At 38.8% G+C, this 20,522-nt stretch overlaps 1 protein-coding gene across 6 annotated transcripts in view; it reads right to left on the minus strand.

The window, feature by feature from the left end:
* Positions 1-800: 800 nt before the first annotated feature.
* The window catches only part of CABIN1 (calcineurin binding protein 1), a 118,046-nt gene continuing 98,324 nt past the window's right edge, over positions 801-20,522 (minus strand). For 5 of the 6 annotated variants that reach the window (XM_056329455.1, XM_056329426.1, XM_056329435.1 and 2 more), the window contains 4 exons: positions 16,504-16,795; positions 4,789-4,953; positions 2,703-2,929; positions 801-2,204 (listed from right to left, as the gene is read on the minus strand). In XM_056329455.1, coding sequence (XP_056185430.1) covers positions 2,061-2,204; positions 2,703-2,929; positions 4,789-4,953; positions 16,504-16,795 — 828 coding nt within the window. In that variant the 3' untranslated portion in view covers positions 801-2,060. The remainder of the gene's footprint in view (positions 2,205-2,702; positions 2,930-4,788; positions 4,954-16,503; positions 16,796-20,522) is intronic. The other variant, XM_056329445.1, reaches the window with a different exon arrangement.

Below are 20,522 nucleotides of genomic sequence, written 5' to 3' on the forward strand. Positions count from 1 at the left end.
CCTTTTCCCTGTGCTATCTTCTGGGGGGAAAAAAAATAATCATGCCTGATTATCTAAAACCTTAGCCTATTACCAAGTCAATGGACTATACAGTATGCTACGCACTGCATTTCCAATAACTTACAACAAATTAAAAAGCAAACACTGAAAACATTACTACTGAAAATACCCACCTTGCTTTTAAGAAAAGATTAGTTACCTGATCTTCTCCACATCAGTTGCACCCAGCTCACCTACCACTTGTAATAAGTGAACAAGTTACACAAAACAGTTGCTAATACGCTCAAGATGGACATGCTTATTTGCTTATAGAATCACATTTTGTTCAAAACAACCAATCCAAAATATAAGAATAAACTTGCAATACAAGGTTTGATGGAGCATCTTTTTATCCATGGTCTATTTACCATTCTTACAGTGAATGGGAGCAATGACTGTAATAGTGGATTAAATGTTAATTTGTATAGTCAAATATTTTATGTGATCCTGTTCACCACGTGTTGTCTTCCCCCTTATGTTGTTCAACAGCATTCAAAAATACTCAGGTGAAAAACAATTCAGATCATGTCTCAATAGGGAAGTAAACCCACTGCAGGCAATCCTGGCAACACTGGCTGACCCGGGTTTTGGGTCACGCAGGACCAAACCCATCCGAAGAGCTCTGGCAGTCTTCAGAAAAGGAAGAGGCTTCCCCCCACCTTCCTTCCTCCACTACTTTCTTATCTGAGAAATAAAAGGGAGCAGTAGTACTTTTTCCATAACCATGGTACCTTGCCCTCTCAGACAAACAGAGACAACAGTACATTTCAACTTTATTAGAAAAAAAACCAAAAGTTTATACAAAGCTCCGCATTTTACAGAAAACCACCTCCCCCAAACACAAAGAAGTCTGACATTGCAAGCTGTATGCATTTGCTTTTTTAATATACATACATATATATATATGCACATACACATATATATATGTGTGTGGGCGCACACGTATGTGTATATATAGTGTGACATGTATTTTTTTGCATGGTTTGCATTCATTAGCTTACAAAGTTAACATTCAGTAGAAAAAAAAAGGATCTTCGTTACCAGTATTTTCTCATATAAATAACTGTGAGCAGTCCCTCTGCAGATAGGTAAAAAACACCTTTTCGTGTCATTCTGTAAAAAACAGACATTACTGTAACGGTATTGAAATCTTTCAAGTTTTTTCAATACCACCATAAAAATATCATCTAGCCCCCAATTCAAAATGCTTGTCCAAGGCATTAGAAGAGAAAGGACTGTAAGACAATTCTGGAAAGATCAGTTTTTTAAGCCAACATTCAGATAGGTAATTTTTGCTGGACCTCATACATTGGTGTGAAATGAACACAAACAGGAGGGCAACCTCTCTGTCTGCCTGGAAAAGCTTGTTCTTTGCCTACTGTAACTGAGACAAATTCCAACAAAGCATCCTCCAGCAGCGCCAAGGAGCTGACAGACTCTCAAGCTCACCCTTCTTGCCCCACAACAGAGCCACAGGCTTTCTTCATGCAGTCAAAACCTCTACCAGCTCAGCAAATTTCCCCTGCTCGGTTCACCTTAAAAGGAGTTGTTGGACTAATCGTGGCATGGCTAGACAGACATTACGTTGTTGTATTACTGGGAGAAAAACTTAATTAGTGGGAAAAATGGAAAAAGACAACTAAAAGGAAGAAAATGCTATATAAAAGACCTACTGGAGTAACTCCCAAGACTCTGGTTTGAAGAGGCAGGAACAGGAGAGAGATATGAACTGCAGCTCAAAACATCCTTGCGTTTACTGAAGTTAAAGGTGACAGCGTGGTCCAAATTAATTAACTGCCTGGTAAACAATCATTTCTTCCATCAAGCACCATGATGGGGAGAATGGCGAAGATTTTGAAGGCAATACAAGTGGTAGTGGTGATAACAAAGGTAATGAAAGTGAAGAACACAATGATGCCAATTAAATGGAGAGTAATGCCAACGAAGATGTTTCAGCTGCCAGTGATGCTGGAAACAAGAAGAATGGTTATATGGTTGTGTTGATGATGGCCAGAATTCATTCATATGTCCATGTAGTCATCATCTTCATCAGTATCACTTTCCAGTGAGGACTCCTGGCTTGAGGTCTCTAAGATTTCCAAAGCTGGCTGACAAAGGCTCTCCTTCTTTACATTCGCTGCAGACTGAGCAGACAAAATAGCAGACTGATCCCAAAAAGAGAGAGAGAGAATATATTGCTAAATAGTCAGGATAAACCCATGATCACAGGGATAAAAGCCCACTGGTTGCTACTCCTTCACATTTAATAGCTCTCTTACTTCTACAAAGATATGGCATCCTAATGTGAAACAACGTAACATTTACCAGTAGGCTTCCCCACAGTTAATATTCTGGTAACTTCCACTAACCTCAAAACTGCGAGGGCTGCACTAGCTCCCTTACCCATTTTTGTAATTCTTGCTAATCCCCTCAGAAAAGGGACAAGGATGAGGATACCTATGATTTCACCCATGGCCAATATTTCACCATTCCTTAAAAACTGACTCCTGCTGATAATAGCTAGCATCTTCTTCCACTACTGATACTATCTCTGGTTATGAACTGGGAACAGGAACTGTTGCTCCTTTCATACAAATATTTTATTGAGGGGAGAGTTAAGATACAAACAATAATCTAAAAAATTATTGTTTCCCTTTTATTACCTTTAATTTTTGCTTGGTCTCTTCTGAAATGCTGCCCTTTGGAGAAAGGAGGGTGGGAGTGGGTGGAGTGACAGTGATCTCAGGTGGAAATTTGGTGACAGATGAAGGTATGAAAAGCTTTGGCATGTTGGGCAGAATGCGAGTTTTTACTCGGGTGCCATCTGTCTTGTTCTGCTGACTTCCCAAAGTCTGTGAACTGGAGCTGAGTTCAGGCTTGGAACTGGAGGCTAAACAGAAGTAAGAAAAAACACGTTAGGAAGCTATCTAGGGTTTCAGTTGTCAAAGAAGAGGGAACAGTTCATTGTTAGACATATGGCTGGCTCAAAAGGCCTTTCTTCAAGCCTTAAGCCTTGCTTTGATTAAGGCTCAGAAACAGAAGAAGAAAGTGCCTCAAGATTCTATAATGACAACTAGAAACCAGTAATAATTTATAAACAAATCTTACTGGACAGCAGAAACTCAATCTGACCAAGCATGACAAGTGGCAGTGCAGCACTGACCCATCCACATCTAGTTAGAAGGCTACTACAAACACCATTTCCCCACTTGTTTCAGGTGCGAGCATCTTATCTTTGCATTCTCTAACTGCCTCTCCATTCTGTAATGCAACAAATAAAGCTACTCAGCTTTACTTATGTCTTATTTCCTCTCCCATAGTGTTGCCTTTTTAATTATTGAGATAGCAACTCCTCAACAACTGAAAAAAACCATTATGGTAACACCCATCAAAATTTCCTCATTACTCTCTTCAGATCCTGCCATAAAAACCTCCTTGGTGTGCTCATGCCACTGTTCTCCACACTAGTTAGCATCATTTCCACATCCTCCCTGAGTGTCTCAGTTTGTGGTCTTTACAATGCAGACTTGCTCAGACAGGGCTCTTCTAATGAAATGAAGAGGGATCTTCCTAGGCACTTCCCTAGGCACTATTCACATTACAAAATAACACACACACAACAATAACCAGTAGAAGACAATGCTTTCACACTAAGAACTGAGAATTTGTTAAAAGATACTTCTTACTAATAATGCTGCTTCATATGAAGTCAAAACTATTTTTTTTAAAACCTATATGAATGAAAACACCAGAGTCTATCTCTGACTGATAATAACGACAGGTGTTCATACAAATTTTTTCATATTCAAGACTTGTCAAATCCATCTCTTGCAGTTTTCTGGAACTGACATGGCCACTTAAACATAGCAAAATAAAATGCCAGCATCCTAATGCTATCTGGAAAAACAACCAGCAGTAGAACTAACTACTACAGGATGTAAAATTGAATTGTATGTTCTCAACTGTATAGAAGAATACAAGAACTGCCACAACAGATGAGGCATGGCTTTCCATCAGGGTCAGTGACCCATCTCCATGGGCAGCTAATCATTTCAGAGTCAAGTACCAGAAATACTGCAGTAAACAGACACAGGATAATAATCTGCCTCTCACAAATAAGGAAAACTGAAATACCCCAACCATGAATATCTAAATTATGCCTGCCTGAAGTACCAAGTTCTATGTTTTTTCAATTAAAACACCAACTCCTACTTCTCTTGAGAAGGGAGTAGAGGAGGGATAGAATGCATTAACTGCTGTAATGCTGATTTTTATGTTTAGTTAGACTGAGTCAGGTTTTGTGAAAAATAATTTCCTGCTGCTAAATATTCCAATAGTGTAATCCAAAGTGTTGTCATATTGCCCCGTGTAAGATTTCAGTTAAAAGAAAAATTCTACTTTAAAGGATGCACAAACTATGCAACAAATTATATAGCATGATAGCATGGTACTGGGTGGTGGTTTGTTGCTTTGGGGTTGTTTGTTGGTTTGTGGGTTTTCTTGCTTTGCTGCCATGGTATTTAGCATGTGAGTCATGCACCAAAAAGAATAACCATTAAGGGACAAGACACCTTCCCAGAAAGCTGGGACATTGCCAGAAATGCCTCTAAACTCTGGAATACTTGACTGGGAGGCAGGCAGAGAAACTGAGGAATATGAATCACAACTATCCAATCAGTCAGTCCTTACAGACTGATCTGCAGCTAACCACCCATCTTCAGAATTCTTTGAAGCACAGAAAGCTCCTACCTTGGGTACAAACATGTCCTGAATTTGTGCTGGTCACTGATTCCACCTGCCAGCAAACAGGCTCCGGCGATGGTGCAACAGTAGCCATTTTCATCTGCTGACAAAGCCGTGACTCCTGTTGCTGAAATCCAAGCCCCTCCAAAGGCACTTCAAGCTCTTCTTCCTCTTTAGTAATGAAATATAATTCACAGATTAAGAGACATCCTGATCTCTCTCCTAAGCCTCAATCCTTTTGCTGTCTAACCAACTGGTAGAATTGGTTTTTTAACCCTTGTTCTATTTCTAAACTGTAACATGACTGAGTGAAATTAAATATTGGCAAGCTAAGATGGCAATACCAATTTTTTCATATTTGGTGCCATCAATTCAAACTCTTAGAAAAAGTGAATGTCATTTAAAAAGCAAAAGAAAAAAATGTTGTGTATGACATTTTGTTATCTCTGCACATCTGCAAGAAAAACACACACAACTTGACCATTTTCCTTTGGAGATGTAAGGGTTGAAACGCCACACATGCAGAGCATAATCCATCACCCTTAATGATGAGCCAGCTGGGATCGATGGCTCGCGCTCTGCAACCACAGGTACATGCTACACTGAACACAGCTTACTGGTAAGTAAGATTAATTACTGTGCATATCCAGTCACAGGGTCAAATCTGTTTTTAATGCAACCAATATAAAGTTATACTAAATGCCCACTTTTCACTGCTATGTGCACTGTACCTTATTAAGTACATTAGTCTAAAATTCCCACCTTTTGCTATTCCAGAACTTGATACACTTATAACTCAGAATCTATGTATGCGTGTGTACAATCTCTTTATTTATGTACACCAGCTGTATCTGCTTTTAAATTAACGCAGTGCTAAACCAGTTTTCTTAACTCTGAGCTGCATATTGTACATAACAGGAGTAATTTTCACTGAACTACTGAGAGCTACTAGTGCCCCTTCTGGAAAGGGCAGACTGAAATAGCAGTAAGCCTTTCACGGCTACGGACACACAAAAAGCTCTTATTCTCCAATAAAAATGAAGATGTCCTTCAAAACCAAAGGGCTGTCTAGCCTATTTTGAATGGTCTTCTATTTACACAGGCTAAAGTGTGCACAGGCAGCTACCACAGACCAGCAGATGCAATGTATATTCACCGTCTAACTTGCTCTAAAATTCTTTATTATGTCCATGCTCTAAATTAACTTGGGATTTTGACAGTGTGATGTCTTAAAAAGGAATATATATGTTTCAACTTTTCCTCATTGGAAAAATACTCACACCCCCTCAAGTGTTGAAAACACTTCTCTACCTTCATCAATGTAGATAAGAACTTGGAATTCACCATGGTAATATTCTTCTGTATGAGAGTTTCCCTTGCAGAAAATGCTTAAGCCAACATTACAGCTTAACAGCTTGGTAAAAGTCAGAAAGTCAGATCAATGCAGTTTGAAAAATGCCACTTCAAACAAATTAGATTTTCTAGGGTCCTTGAATAATTTGTACAAAAAAAAGGCTTACCAAAGCAGTCTGTAAGTTCTTTCATCCACTAATTGTCATTGGTAAAGAAAAGAACCCATCATCTAAACTTGTAGCTGATAGCCAATATAAGCCTTAGGATAAATGAGTTTGCTTGTAGAGAATTCTCCAATAGCTCCCAAAAAGGAAAGGTCACACACTACAGCACAAATCACAGGCAGCTTCTGTTCTGTGATGTTCCACTCACTATCGAGCACAAAATGGAAAGGTCTAATGCAGAAGAATGTAGATCTCATTCTCAGCACTCTCTTAAACACTTCTCTATGGATACTTCAAAATACAGCACTGGAAGTAGGAAAATAATAGTGCCTCTATACATATATTGTATTAATAGACCAAATCAGCTTAAAAACAACAGAGAAGGAAGTACTTAACTACAGGAATCTTGATTAAGAAAATCTTAATTCATTGTTTCCCTGTTTCAGAAGCAGAAGATAGCTGAAAGACCATTTTGTGTATTTGCCTGCCCTTTATAACAGACACATGTATGATCAACCACATGCTGACAAAGTACAAGAGACTGTACAAAGGATCAGCCCTAACATGGCCTGAAGCCAAGATACACATATCCCATTACACTGCCAGCATCTGACGATAAGCTGTAGTCTAAACCCAGAAGACTCCCACACTGAAATGGCTACAAGACACTTGATCAGAAGATAGGATGAAACATTACATCAACATTTGAAGAAAAGCAAGATGAAAATGATGATTTCAGAAGATTATCCTACAAGACAGCTAAGAAGTCAACTCCTTTTTAACTTACCCCAGCACTCCAGAATCAGAGTCTCATCTAGGGTAAGTACTAACAGAATCTTTCTTATCCTCTTATTAACCAAGAACACAAGACAGTAATTAATTTAACAGATACAATACTATATACAAATAAATGGCAACTCCCACAGCCTCAGCTATACTGCAAACTGAGAACTTTTTTCTGTATGTACTCAACTGCTAAATTACATTAGGGACTTATTAGTTCACTATTCAGAATAAGATCTCCAATTTGCAATACTGTTTAATGGCAAAACTCTACCTCTTAGGCTGAATATAATCTTTGTTTAATTATAAGATATATCATTGCTTAAGCTGATTTGCTGTGCTTTATTTTAACTAAATTATGCCCCACTGACAAAAGCTCTTTTGAGCATCCTGTTTCTAGGAAGATGCTATAAGACCGATATCAGTCAACGTTCTTTTATGAGCAATCAGGATACTCATCTGTATCTCCATCTTCCATACCCTATTCATTTTTGTTAAGTTTTGAAGAGCCAGTTTTATAGTGTACTAAATTTACATTTAATTTGAACAAAAGTATGTGTCAGCCCTCGTTCACGTAGAATTGAATGGAAATGGAAGGGCAGGAGTCTGGCACACCAAGTGTGTATTTGTATCACTGCACTCCTGGAAACACCACTTGTTAACATGCTATTAGGCTGCATCTTTCAGTGTAAGAGAAATCAAGAACCACTGTCTATTAATCAATCCCTTGCTGTCAGAGGTGTTAAAATACACAGCGATTGAATTCTATCCCCTGACTGGGTCATATGCTGTATTCTCTTAGGACTGTGCAATTTTGAATTTTTATTTTTTGTAACACTCACCTGAGCGGCATTATTTCTACATGAAAAATAAAGTTAATGACCAAATATTTTTTAGATTTCTTCAAAGTTATAAGATTTGTTTGTTTCAGGTGTATATATAATAATTTATATTTTAATATAGTGCACAGTTATTTATTATATCCTTTTTCATTACAGACAAAAAGGGCAAAAGAGCAAAGGATAATCAGGAAGAAACACACCACAGTTGGCTCTCCTATTATTTGTCCAAAACAGATTTCTGAGGAGCATATCTTGATATTTGTCTTGTGGAAGATGCCGATATAGCCCTGAACATAATGTCCTAGTTTTTCTAATAAAAACTTTCCCCAGGGAGGTAAAGACTCCACTAACTCATGAGCCACAATATTCAGCACAAGTGCAAGAGCACAACAATGTAAGTACAGCACATTCTGAAGGTGTTCAGAAGCTCAGATTTAGTATCAGTTAACAAATCTTTTGGTAATACCCAGTACTTGTACTGTACTGGCAGCTTTTCAAACCTTAGCTCTGCAAACCCAGTTTAAAAGAAAATCAATTTCTGAAGGCATAATATGCAACAGTCACTTGTCTCCAGGCTGAAGATGGGACAGGTACTGTACTCTGGAGATCCATTTAGCACTCTCACCTTACAACACAACACACAAAAATGAAGAACATAGAAAAAAATCCAGAGATTTGCAATGCATATTATTACTTACACTGAAAAGTTCATCTCCAACAGAGCTGAATTACAAGTATTTTTTTTTTAGCCTTCCCTTTCCCAACAACTGTCTAAATACATATAAAATAGTATACACATAGAAAGAGGGACATCATACCTTTCAACATCTCCCTGCTTTAGTGAGGAAGAAACAAGCTGAAAACAATTCAATGCAACAACCTACTCCAGCTTTCCTCTCCAACCTCTTTCCACTTGTTACCAGGGTAACCAGTGTTTGCAGATGCCTATAGCGGGCGCCTGGGTTCATGACTTCATCACAGTTAATGTTCTCTCTCTCTGTCTCTCTTTATACGGAGAATACACTATATACATATATCCACACACTATAAACATATAGCTTATACAACTCTGGCAACTGTTTTTATATGGAGACAATTTACTTTGCTATTCTGATGTGTATAAAATGAAAAATAACACCACCAAAAATATTCACTTGGCAATCTGCAAATGTGGAGAAAGTTTAAAAGCAGTAGTACTGTAACCAGTAAACAGCTGCCCTGGTCTCTCTGCACTGTACACTTAATCATTTGATTTCATCATGCTGTCAGGTGTAAGAGACATTAACATTACAGTGTTATAAAACATTTTATGTGGAATTTTAAAAAAATCCTTTAGTCATGCACTAAGCCTATTACATGACAACTGAAAGACAAGCCCAGAAAATGTGACTAGCACCTGGAAAGAAATGTTTTCCAGTTTCTGACGGAAGCAGTTTGAAGTATTGCAGCAGATATATTAAAGGATACTAGCAACTTACAGTGCATACAGAAAACATAATTTCATTATAAGAAAAAGGAAGGAGCTGAGATTTGAACTCCAGGACAGAATACTAACGTGATTTCAAAAGCAAATGCTTGGAGAAATGAACAGACAACAGCTTGCAAGTGCTTAAATAGAGCACTTGCACCACTTGCCTTCATCCCTCTGCAAAACACCTTTCCCAGTAGTTCCATGTGTCAAGACAAAAAGCCTGAAAATACATTACTATGATTTAGCAAATCTGTACTACCTTGCCTTCCAACCACTTCAAAAGAGTACAACGGAATTCTGTGTGCCACAGACACTAAGAAATACTTACTTTACTAGTCCCAGTAACAACTGGTTTCCTTTGTATTTTAACGGCCACCCACAGCACATGCAATTGTTCACAGAACTGACTGTTACTCATTTACCATACAAAATAGGTATTACTATTTTTTTTGCCACGGTGATGGAAACAGGTCTGATCCTTTGGTCCCTGACACAGTGCAGTAAACCTCCTACCCTTCCAAAGAATAGTGCTGATGTGAAAAGAGTTACTTTTTCGTATTCCATCTGCCTCACCCTCCAGTGTGCTGGGAATTAATACAACTTTTTTCCCCATACAGCAGTTGGAAAAGCCATGGAAAGCTTGAATTTGAAGGAGCTCAGAGTTTCCTCATATGCTGTGCTACTAAGTCAATGGAAAGACTGCACTGGAACACAAGGCTGGTTCAGCTGAACAGAGTTTTTTTAAGGATGCTAACCTACCGAAATAATGACAGCATCAGCCCTCAAACTGTATCTGCCATGAGGTACTACACCACAGCAGGCAGTGAGATCACTTAGTTCATCACAGGATGTGGTAGGTATACTTGGTAGCCTTTCCTTACACGTTTTCTTTCACTAAATTAATTTCAAATATCCTGCCATGAAATTTATTTCTAAAAAAACACTACCAAAGTCATAGCTATAAAAATAATATTTGACTTGAAATGCCAAATTCTGGAAATTACATTCAAAGCTGACATATAAAGCCATGTGTTAAAAATTAAGCAACAGAGTAATTTTGGAGGCGAAAAGCTGCAGAACACAAATTCTATTGCCCCTTGAAATGAAAGAAATTCAAGCAGTCTGGTGAACAGTAGTTCACACTGTAATAGCATGGCATACTGCTATATTTATTGCTAGGGTCCTGAACAGAGACTCTACTGTAAAATTATATGAGACATACCCAAATATGCTTCCTAACGCCTGAGGTCAGCTGTCACAGAACAACATTAATGTGAAAAGACAAACCAGGTGGCTGATCTCAAAGTGCTTCCTGGAAATAGCCTCTGGCCCATACTAATTCCCAAGCTACCAGGTCACCATAACAGCCACGCTGGGGCCAGTCTAACAGCAGAGATAGTGGAATTATCATGTCCAAAAACATCTCCTGCCACTACCAAGTTTCCTAGAGGTGCAGAAAGCTGGCATACATGTTGGTAAAGAAAAGCCCTGAAGTTCAATACTAACTTTCTCTCTATTTTTAAAGCAAAATAAAACTTCAATACAAAAAAAAGCATGGGCCTAAATCGAAAAGACAACAGTTGGTATTCAACTACATGAACTTTCAAATGGCATTATAATAATACAGATAATTGATACTTGTGTTTTAATATCTGACTCAGCAAGCACACATCATTTGGAGAGCATCACAAAGTAGCATCTGTGGATAGAAGCACTCACTCATTTGTAGTCTACCGCTTCTGCATTTTATGTACTAGTTATTTAATGAAAGCTGTTAAGAGTTTTCCTTCTCAGTCAGTATTTCATCCTCCTTTGGCCTGACTGCCAGCTAAGCACAATGCAAATTAGCAAAAGCAGCTGTTAGAAAAATCTCTTAAAAGAATATAATAACACCCTACAATTTTCTAAGAACTTTGTAAGTAATGTAATACCTCTGCAGTAGGGTTACAACTACATCTCTCTTCAGTCTTCATTCATTCGGGAATATATGTAAATTTTATGCTGCTGGCAATAATCTAAAATCAGTGAAACTGAAACATACTGTTAACAATGTAGCATCATTACAACTTCTTCTACAAAAGATCTCCAGAAAATATGTTCCATTAGTGTAAAAGACCCACATGTCAATGACTCCCCAGGATTTTCAGGGGGATCTAAGGGTGCATGGGGCTAGAGAGCCTCTTGGACCACAAACCGGCCCAGACTGCACTAAACCCCTGCCTATGTACCACCACCTCACCGGTGGGAAGCTGCTGCTCCTGTTCTATTTGTTCTTACTGAGCTAAGATGGGTACAAAAAACAACAACAGTTTTAATGTCAAAGGATTTCCTGCACGGCGTTGGACTGAATAAATAAAACTTAAGAAATCTGAAGGGTAAAGATCAGAAATAGACATTAAGTGCACTGAAAAACCATTCTGGAATGAATTTGTTGCGATAGAAAAGCAAATCGGTGTCCTTCCAAAGGGAGAAGGAAAAAACATGACTGACTGATACTGTCTGAGCACTAGGCAGAAAGGAATTAAGAAGTCACTCACAAACAGGAAACCCCCTACTGACATTCAGCAGTGAAGTTGTTTTCAGAGTGCACCCATTGTGAAAAATAAAAAGCTTCATGAAGAGCAAGGATCAGACAAGGGGAAGTGAGAATACCAATGCCAAGGAGGCTGAAGCAGCAAGAGATCAGAGAGAGCAAACACAGAGCTAGCTGACGGCAGCCAGTGATTTCCATCAGTGACTTCGCAGTCACTAACAGGTGGATAGGAGCTTCTACACTAGGATGGTACAAAAGACATGGGGTGAGAAGTATTTAAAGAGGAGCTTCTAAAGCCTTGGAGGAATTCAGCCTTGGAAAATCAGGAAGACAGCTGCCAAAACCCAGAGTAAGTCAACATGGGAAATGAAGGAGAGAGTACTGAAAGTAAGTTGCATACAAGTGACGCAAGAAAACAGAGCAGAAGAACATGTGCATTTAAGAGAGAACCCTAATGTCTGGTAACTGCAATATGAAGAAGGCTGATGTGAGGCCACAGGTCCTTGGCCAGCCTAACCTTTTATGTATTTCAGCTTTTTTTAAGCCATCTGTTGAGAACCCCCCTGTGCTCTAAAGCACAATTTTTAATTCGGCAGAAAAACCAAGGTGAGACGCTGACTGCTGTTAAGAGGGTTGAATATTACTACTTCCAGTCATTTGAAAAGTACCTGAACATTTGAATTGAAATGCATAGCTAAAATAAAGCATGGCCAAGAGGGCCAAATACCGTGGGCTTTTTGTGTAGGCAGAAAGTTTTCAGTACACTGAATTACAGGTTCTTAAAATCTGTATCTTGTCTTTAGAAATTTATGACAAGCAAACTCAGAAGATCCTGAGATCAGCACGTGGCTAAACTCAACTAAAGATGAAAAACTACAATCTCCATTATTTCACTCAGATAGAAACAGGGATTATGTCTATCCACTGATGTCTGGAAATCTAGAAACTGTGGAATCAAGGTGAATCCTTGTGCCATGCACTCTTTTACTTTGAAGACACATGCTCTCAATGCGAAATTACAGAGCTGACATTCTTTGCAGTATTTCCCACTCCCTGACATAAATTGCATCAGTCTTCTGAAAACTCAGTATCAACCTAAGGTCGTGTATCAGTTGTTAAAAATAAACTAAGCTGCAGACTTCTGGGAAAAGATGCTCTTTATACCTAGAAGTACTTGTAGGACTCCGATGTCCTGTTAGCCTACAGGACAAAATGCCATACTACAACAGCATTACTGATTTTTTAAGACCCACCACTTCAAAAAACCCTCTTTATTTTGAACATGTGTCTTTTAGGGAGTCTGCTGCTGCCTACACACACTTAACAATTTAACTTCATGGCTCACTATTACAGTAGTGCTGCTTACCTTTCCATGCTACTGTCCTCACTTGCATTTATTTCTTGTGCTTCTGAAAGTCTAAAAGTTCTACAGATTGAAATACACTTACACCTTCTTGCCCTGTTGTACCTAGATAACAAACACCTAAAATTATAGCAGGATATTCACAGGGCTTATGGAGTGCAACTTTCCTGCACAATACAGAAAGAATTGTCTTCCCTAGCTCTGAATTTCTAAGTTTGGACAGCTGTATCGTAACCTTGTTTTTATACAGAAATACTTAAGCCTTAAATGGACAAAAATTTAAATGGGAGGGGGGAGTGTTAATCATCTACTCTGATTTTATATTCTGATTTTGTAAATAGCTGGCTTTAAGAAGAACACAACTTTAAATAATTCCAAGTATAAAAACTTTCTCTTGGTATCAAAACTCAGATGTGAATATTTTCCTCTTCATACCTTATGAGAATCAACATTAAAATAAGGACAGTGAAGAAGAAGAAAATGTCAAGACTTTTCAGCAATTCAGAACAGTATAATACTGGAACAGTGTGACAGGCTGGAGAGGGTTTACCTTAATTGTCCTATTTTAGTTTCCCCAGAGGAAATCTCAGGCTGAGCCACAAAGGCTAATAGTCCAATGTACTTTTATGCCTAAATGTAGGAAGCTGTAATGCTGAAACTACCACTACCATCACTTTGCTGCTGGACTTCATCATGCTGTATTCTGTACCAGTTAGTCACGTACTAGACAAAATATTACTAAAATATTTACATAAGAAATGAGTGGCATAGCACCAACATTGTTTGGAAAGCCATTATTTTTTCTGGGGTAAGTCAGAGAAAATTATAGCAGCTAATACTCTCTCATGTTGAATACTTTCACATGAACAAACAGATACAGAAGGAGGTGACAAAAAAGAAGAAAACAGAATACTCTAAAAATGGGAAGAGTCTTTACAGAACAGAGCTAATGGAAAGCAGATGAAAAAGGGTTGTAACAGAATTATGAATAATTCTTTTTAGAGGAGGTGGATGCAGAGGTAGAAGAATTAAAAAGAAAAGAAAAAGAAAGGACACAGCAGTAAGTGGTGTCTCTCTCAGCTAAATAAATGACTTGTCAGGTAGATCTGAGAGCCAGAAAGCCAGATACAACACATGCATTCAGCACAGGAATGAGAGCTCTGCAGAGAGAGCCTCTTGATCTTCAGACATAGTTTCAGGGGTGTAATTCTGGCAGCTAAACCTTCCATCTCCCTCAACCAAGATGATGTATAGAAAGCATGCAACTTTACAACCCTAACAAAGCCTAGGAAGTCAAAAGATTAAAATAAATGTTCCAATCACTGCAATGTGGCCTGGAAAATTGCAGCAAGGAAAGCACATCAGAAATGCTTGTGAGTTTTGTTTGAAAACTAAAAGAATGACTGAGTTCTTATCTGCACTGTCATTCCTACCAGTCTCCTTAGTTAGCATACAGCAACCTCACAGAGGATTCATTTTTTTTCTCCCCTGTTGTCTAGGCACAAACTAGAATTACTCCCCGTTGAACAGGCCTGCCAAGATATTTTATGACACCACAGAAATCTATTCTTTAGCTTCACAAGGACAGTAATAAATATGGTTTACACATTGACTAAGTCATCCCTTCCTTATCACTCCCCTCTCCTTTCTTCCCCTCCCAAGACAACCTCTCCCTGGATTTGTGAAAAAGGAAAATTAGATGATTATAATGGAACTGCTAATATGGGATGTTAAATTTCAATTTTGCCCTGTACTCAGAGATTAGCAAATTGGGAAAACTGATTTCTCCCTAATTTGCTCTTCATTGCTGACTAATTCAGATTATGTGCATTCAGATGCCAAGGCTGATTACATATGGATAGAAATAAAATAACAGAAGTATACAGATACAAATTTCAGAAAGTTGCAATACCAGACAAAACATCCATACCAGATCAGTCTATTCATTACTAATTAACATTATGCACCATTAAGTCTCACAGATCTGGTGATCTCACAGTCACTATTTCCCCTGTATCCTCAATCTGTCCCTTTCCACAATACCTGTTTTGTATATGGTTCATTCATAAATTTATCTGGGCTCCTATGAATTTGTCTATGGCATTTTGTGAGTAGTGTTAGGGCCCAAGCTTGGGAACAGATGGAGTGAGCACAAGCAGCAGCAGATGCTTTTTCAGACAGTGTTCCTGCTAAGGTTGCAAGAAAGTACAGGCTATGGCAGGTGCTCTGTCACCTTAACACACACAGTGTCCCACAAATGAGTACAACCATCCCTTTCAGGTACCCAAGGCAAGTCTGAAATTAGGTCTAATCTTACTTTATTCCCCAAAGTGGATCAGTACTGCCCTGCACAGTGATTTTGATACTGTTAACAAGCCAGCCCATCATGACAGCAGTAAATAAAAAGACAACATTCTCATTTAATTCTTTCCTCATCTAGACAAAGTGTACAGGACCAGGTACGTAACAGTCCTAATCACATCACGGGACCCTGCTATAGAATAAATAACATTTGTTCTGTAACTTCAATCCTTTTCTATACTCCATATAGTATACTGTATACTCTATAAACCACCATACTAGGACTATAAACAATATGTTCCCAACATTCCAGTCCTGCCAGATACTTATTTTCTCCAATGTGAAAAATAATAGTGATGATACACTGACTTTATGAACCATGTGGAAGCTTGGAATTTTCACAGTGTTATAGATCTCCACAGACATATACAGGGCAGTAATAGCTATGCATCTAATTATGTTAATCAGGCACTTGTGAGTCAGACGCAGGCTGTCCACCAGTTTATTTCAATGGCAATCACTTTGAACTCTTTTTAAAGATTTCAGGTATTTTAAAGAACTAGATCCTCACCTCTTTTAAGAAAATAAAACAAATGTCAGGGGGTTTAATGCACTAGACACTCAAATTCTCTGTTTAAAACATATGACTACTTTTAGGCTGCTGTTCCATGATTTCACATGCAAGTCACACAGACAGCGGTCATTCTTTTAATCTATCCTAGTAATTAAATAAATATTAATTACATAGATGTGTCCAATTGAGGACCAAGACAAAAATCTCTGTGTAGCCTTTTGAATGTGGTCTAGTGATCAGAAAATGGGACAGAATCAGAACTCGGACACTGACTCACCATGTGGCCTTGGCAAACTGATCAGAGAGGACCAAACCATTCTGCCTCCCTGTGACTTACCACGTGCAAGATCACTCATGCTGGGAGCAGTCTCTGCATTTTGACTCCGGAGGTGCTCAGTGTCCCTGTGTGACTCCTGGGATGTAGGTACTGAAGATGCTGAGGAGGAGGATGATGAAGAAGAGGAGGCTGGTTTGGATTTGGAATGCAGATCATTCAGTCTCAGGAGATTTTCAGAAGTCACAGTGTCTGGATTCACTGGAGTAGGATGCATTGCGGCTGGCGTCACTGGGAAGAAACTCTCTCTGTTTTCCTTTGTATGCTTTGGGGTTGTGGGTGCTTCTCCTGTGGACTACATAAAACAAAAAAGGGCAGAGAGAGACAGTAAAAAAAACACGTGTCAGTAATTCCACATATGCTACCTGCTTCAGTGACAACTGCAAGCTGCCCAGCTTTTTATAGACAGAAAGCACTCTTCACAGTGAATATAAAATCAACCACTATTCCTTTATGGATTATTTTTCTGTCCTTTACTATTTATCAAACTAGCACTTGAACATTTATTCATATTCAGATTTACAATGCTTTATTTAACAAATCCCTCACAACTTAACATACTTTCCTGAACTCTGTTATTAAGCGTGAATTACAAACTCCTATGAACAGAAACACCTCTCATTTTAAAATGTTGACAAACCCTTGACCTGAACAAACAGATCTGCAGTGCTTTAAAAGAATTCACAAATTATTAAGAAATTATTCTTCGTGGATGTTGAAGGAAGAAATGGAGAAAACAGAAAAATGTATTTGCTTGCAAAATAAGTGATCAGCCTAAACTTCCCAGTAACTGCAGAACTAAGGAACAATGGTGTCCAACTTGGAACAATGCTCTGGAAGATCCGTTGCCTTTGCAGAAGTAACAGCAGCACCAAAAGCAATGCTCTACTCCAAAGCCAGAGCTAAGAATTTAATGCAGTGTTATTGATTATATGGACAAAAGGTAGAAGTGTGACATAAAGTCACTAAAGAAGGGAACAAAAGTACCCATAAAACAAGTATCTTCTCTATAATTTTTATCAGTAATCAAATAAAGTATTCCTGCTTTGAATTTGAATTGAAATAAACAATGCATTTATTTCACACACTTTACAGTCTTCATTTAATGGAGACTAACTGGACCATAAAAGATACGGCTGAATGGAATCCTCAACTGTTTAACTGTCTGGCTCATACCTCTACCTCTCATACCTCTACTATAAAGAAAAATCCATTTTAACCATGGTGATAGAGTATGAGTGTTTGATCTAGAAATAGAGACGTCTGCTCTGTCAAATGTAAAATCAAATTGAGCCCTAATGTCCTAGATGACCAAAGATTTATGATAATGCCAGAACAGCCAGCCAGCAGAATTTCACTGAGAGAACAGAGTAAATTTCAGCTGGAGAAAATACATACTTAAAATTCGAAAGTGGAAAGCACACGAGTACATTTTTTTTTAAATAATTGATGGAATGTATTTTTGAAGTTCCTGAACTTGATTAATCAATCTCTAAAAAGCATATGATTAAAACCTGCCAGATTCTATGTTGTCATGGTTTAACCCCAACTGGCAACTAAGCACCAGGCAGCCACTCACTCACTCCTCCATCCCCTGGTAGGATTGGGAGGAGAATCAGGAAAAAGGTAAAACCCATGGGTTGAGATAAGAACAATTTAATAACTGAAGCAGAATGAAATATAATAATAACGACAATTGTAATGAAAAGGAGAGAGGGGGAAAGAGAAGTAAAATCCAAAAGGAAAAAAGACCAACAACAGTAAGTGATGCACGTTACAGCTGCTCATCACCCACTGACAGATGCCCAGCCAGTCCCCCAGCAGCAATCGGCAGCCCCCAGCCAACTCCCCCAGTTTATATACCGAGCATGACATCCCATGGTATGGAGTACCCCTTTGGCTGGTTCGGGTCACCTGTCCTGGCTGTGTCCCCTCACAATTTCCTGTGGCCCTCCAGCCTTCTCACTGGCAGGGCCCAAGAAACCAGAAAGTCCTTGACTTAATATAAACGTTACCTAGCAACAACTAAAACCACCAGTGTTATCAACATTACTCTCATACTAAATCCAAAACCAGCATTGTACCAGCTGCTGAAAAGAAAATTAACTCTAGCCCAGATGAAACCAGCACATATGTGCACACAAGAAATAAAATACAGCAGCTGTACTCACAGCCATTGCCACACTGGATCAGAAAACATCTGTCCTGCCTCTGAAAGCAGCAAGTTTCTGATGTTTAAAGCATCAGTCCCAAAACTAAAGGCCTCAAGATGCACAAATGGGATCACACAAACTTGAGGGAAATTAAATTGCAGAAGAAAGCCTTAAGCCAGAAGTGAGATCACTAGAGGAAATGTTTTCAGCTGTGATTTAGAGGGAAAACCCTTCACACCCATGCATTTCATTAACTTACATAATACTTTATGCAGAACCTGACATTTCTGTGCTTGTATTGTATCCAAATTTTTTTTCAGCAGAAATACATGAAGGTACTACTAGTTAGGTACATATTTATAAAAATATATCTGCATCTCGAACCGTGTTTCTATAAAAATGCACAGCTATTTCTAGAGACAGGAAGAGGACATTTGGAAAGTAACTCAGCAGTATTTGGATGGTACTCAGAAGAAAAATGATTAGTGAGAGAAAGAGCACAACATCATGGAGTAATTCCTGCTGGAAGGGACCTCTGGAGGTCTCTAGTCCAACTTCCCGCTCACAGCAGAGCTGACTTCAAAGTTAGATCAGCTTACTGAGGGCCTGTGTCCAGCCCCGTTCCAAATACTGCCAAGGATAGAGATTCCACAGCCTCTCCAGGCCCCTGTTCTGGTGCTTTACCACCTTCACATTGAACATTTTTTTCCTATCACTTCATCCAAATTTCTCTTGCTGCAACTTAAAAGTGGTGCCTCTCATCTGGTTCCTTCCTCTCTGCTCAAGATAGCAATTCCATATCCCCACCCTCCGTTAGTCTTCTCCTCTCCAGGATGAAGCAAACCAGCTCTTTATGACTTCACTGCCATAAGGATACATCGTTGTGTTCAACCTCTTGTCCAGGGCTCCAAATCACTTTTGGCAAAGCTGTTCCCCAACGAGTTCCGCTGCACAGCAGCTATTCTGCCCCAGGTGCAGGACTTCCAGTTTCTCTTTATTGAGCCTTCAGGGAGCTCCTGTCAATGCACTGCTCCAGTGCCCTGAAGTTCCTCTGAATGGAAGGTAGCTCTGCTGCCCAGCATGCTGACCGTGCCCTCCAAATTGGTGTCACTCAAATTCACTAAGAGTTTATTCCATCCCATCATCCAAGGCATAAGAGAGGATTATGCCCTGGTATAAGTCTGAGGAATGCCACTGGGAACTGGCTGCCACGTAGAAAGCTAGTGGTTGGTCAACACTGCATTTAACTAGGCAACAGAGGCAGTGACAAACACTGAGAAGACAAAGGCCATCTTCCAAGTTGCAAATGATTCAGCACACAGAGAACAAAGGTTGAGACTGAAGCACCCTTATTGGTAGATATAGATGTAACCAAATCCCTTTTAAATTTCTCTCAAAATGAAGATGCTATATCAGGGACAAGAAAAATAAACCAGGTTTTTTTTTTTTAATTCATTCTTCCAGGTGAAGCTGTGGTTTGGGCGAGATTTTTTTTTTTTTTTGGCAGAGAATCAACGTGCCTCATAAAGAGAATAACATATTATTTGCACAAAAGAATAAAGCTGAAACTAACGTGATGTTTCTGTCTCAGTAAAACCATGACTAAAAATTCTAATGTGTAGCCAAGAAGTGCAGCCTTATACCAAAGAACAGCAGCCAAAGAAGATGTTTGTATTTATGGCTTTACAGAGAACCTTCCAAATTTGACCTGATGAAGAGTTGTCTAAGGCTTCTGTAAATAGGTTCTTTCCAATCCAATGAAACAGAGACCTTGAAAGCAGAAAAAATCCCTTTCAATTACCTTCTTTTCTCAAAAGAGGGGGCAGGGGTAGAAGAAAAAAAAAGGAAAAAGTTATCTTTAAAATGTGA

Source organism: Falco biarmicus, chromosome 1 (genome assembly GCF_023638135.1).
Source record: "Falco biarmicus isolate bFalBia1 chromosome 1, bFalBia1.pri, whole genome shotgun sequence".
NCBI lineage: Eukaryota > Metazoa > Chordata > Aves > Falconiformes > Falconidae > Falco > Falco biarmicus.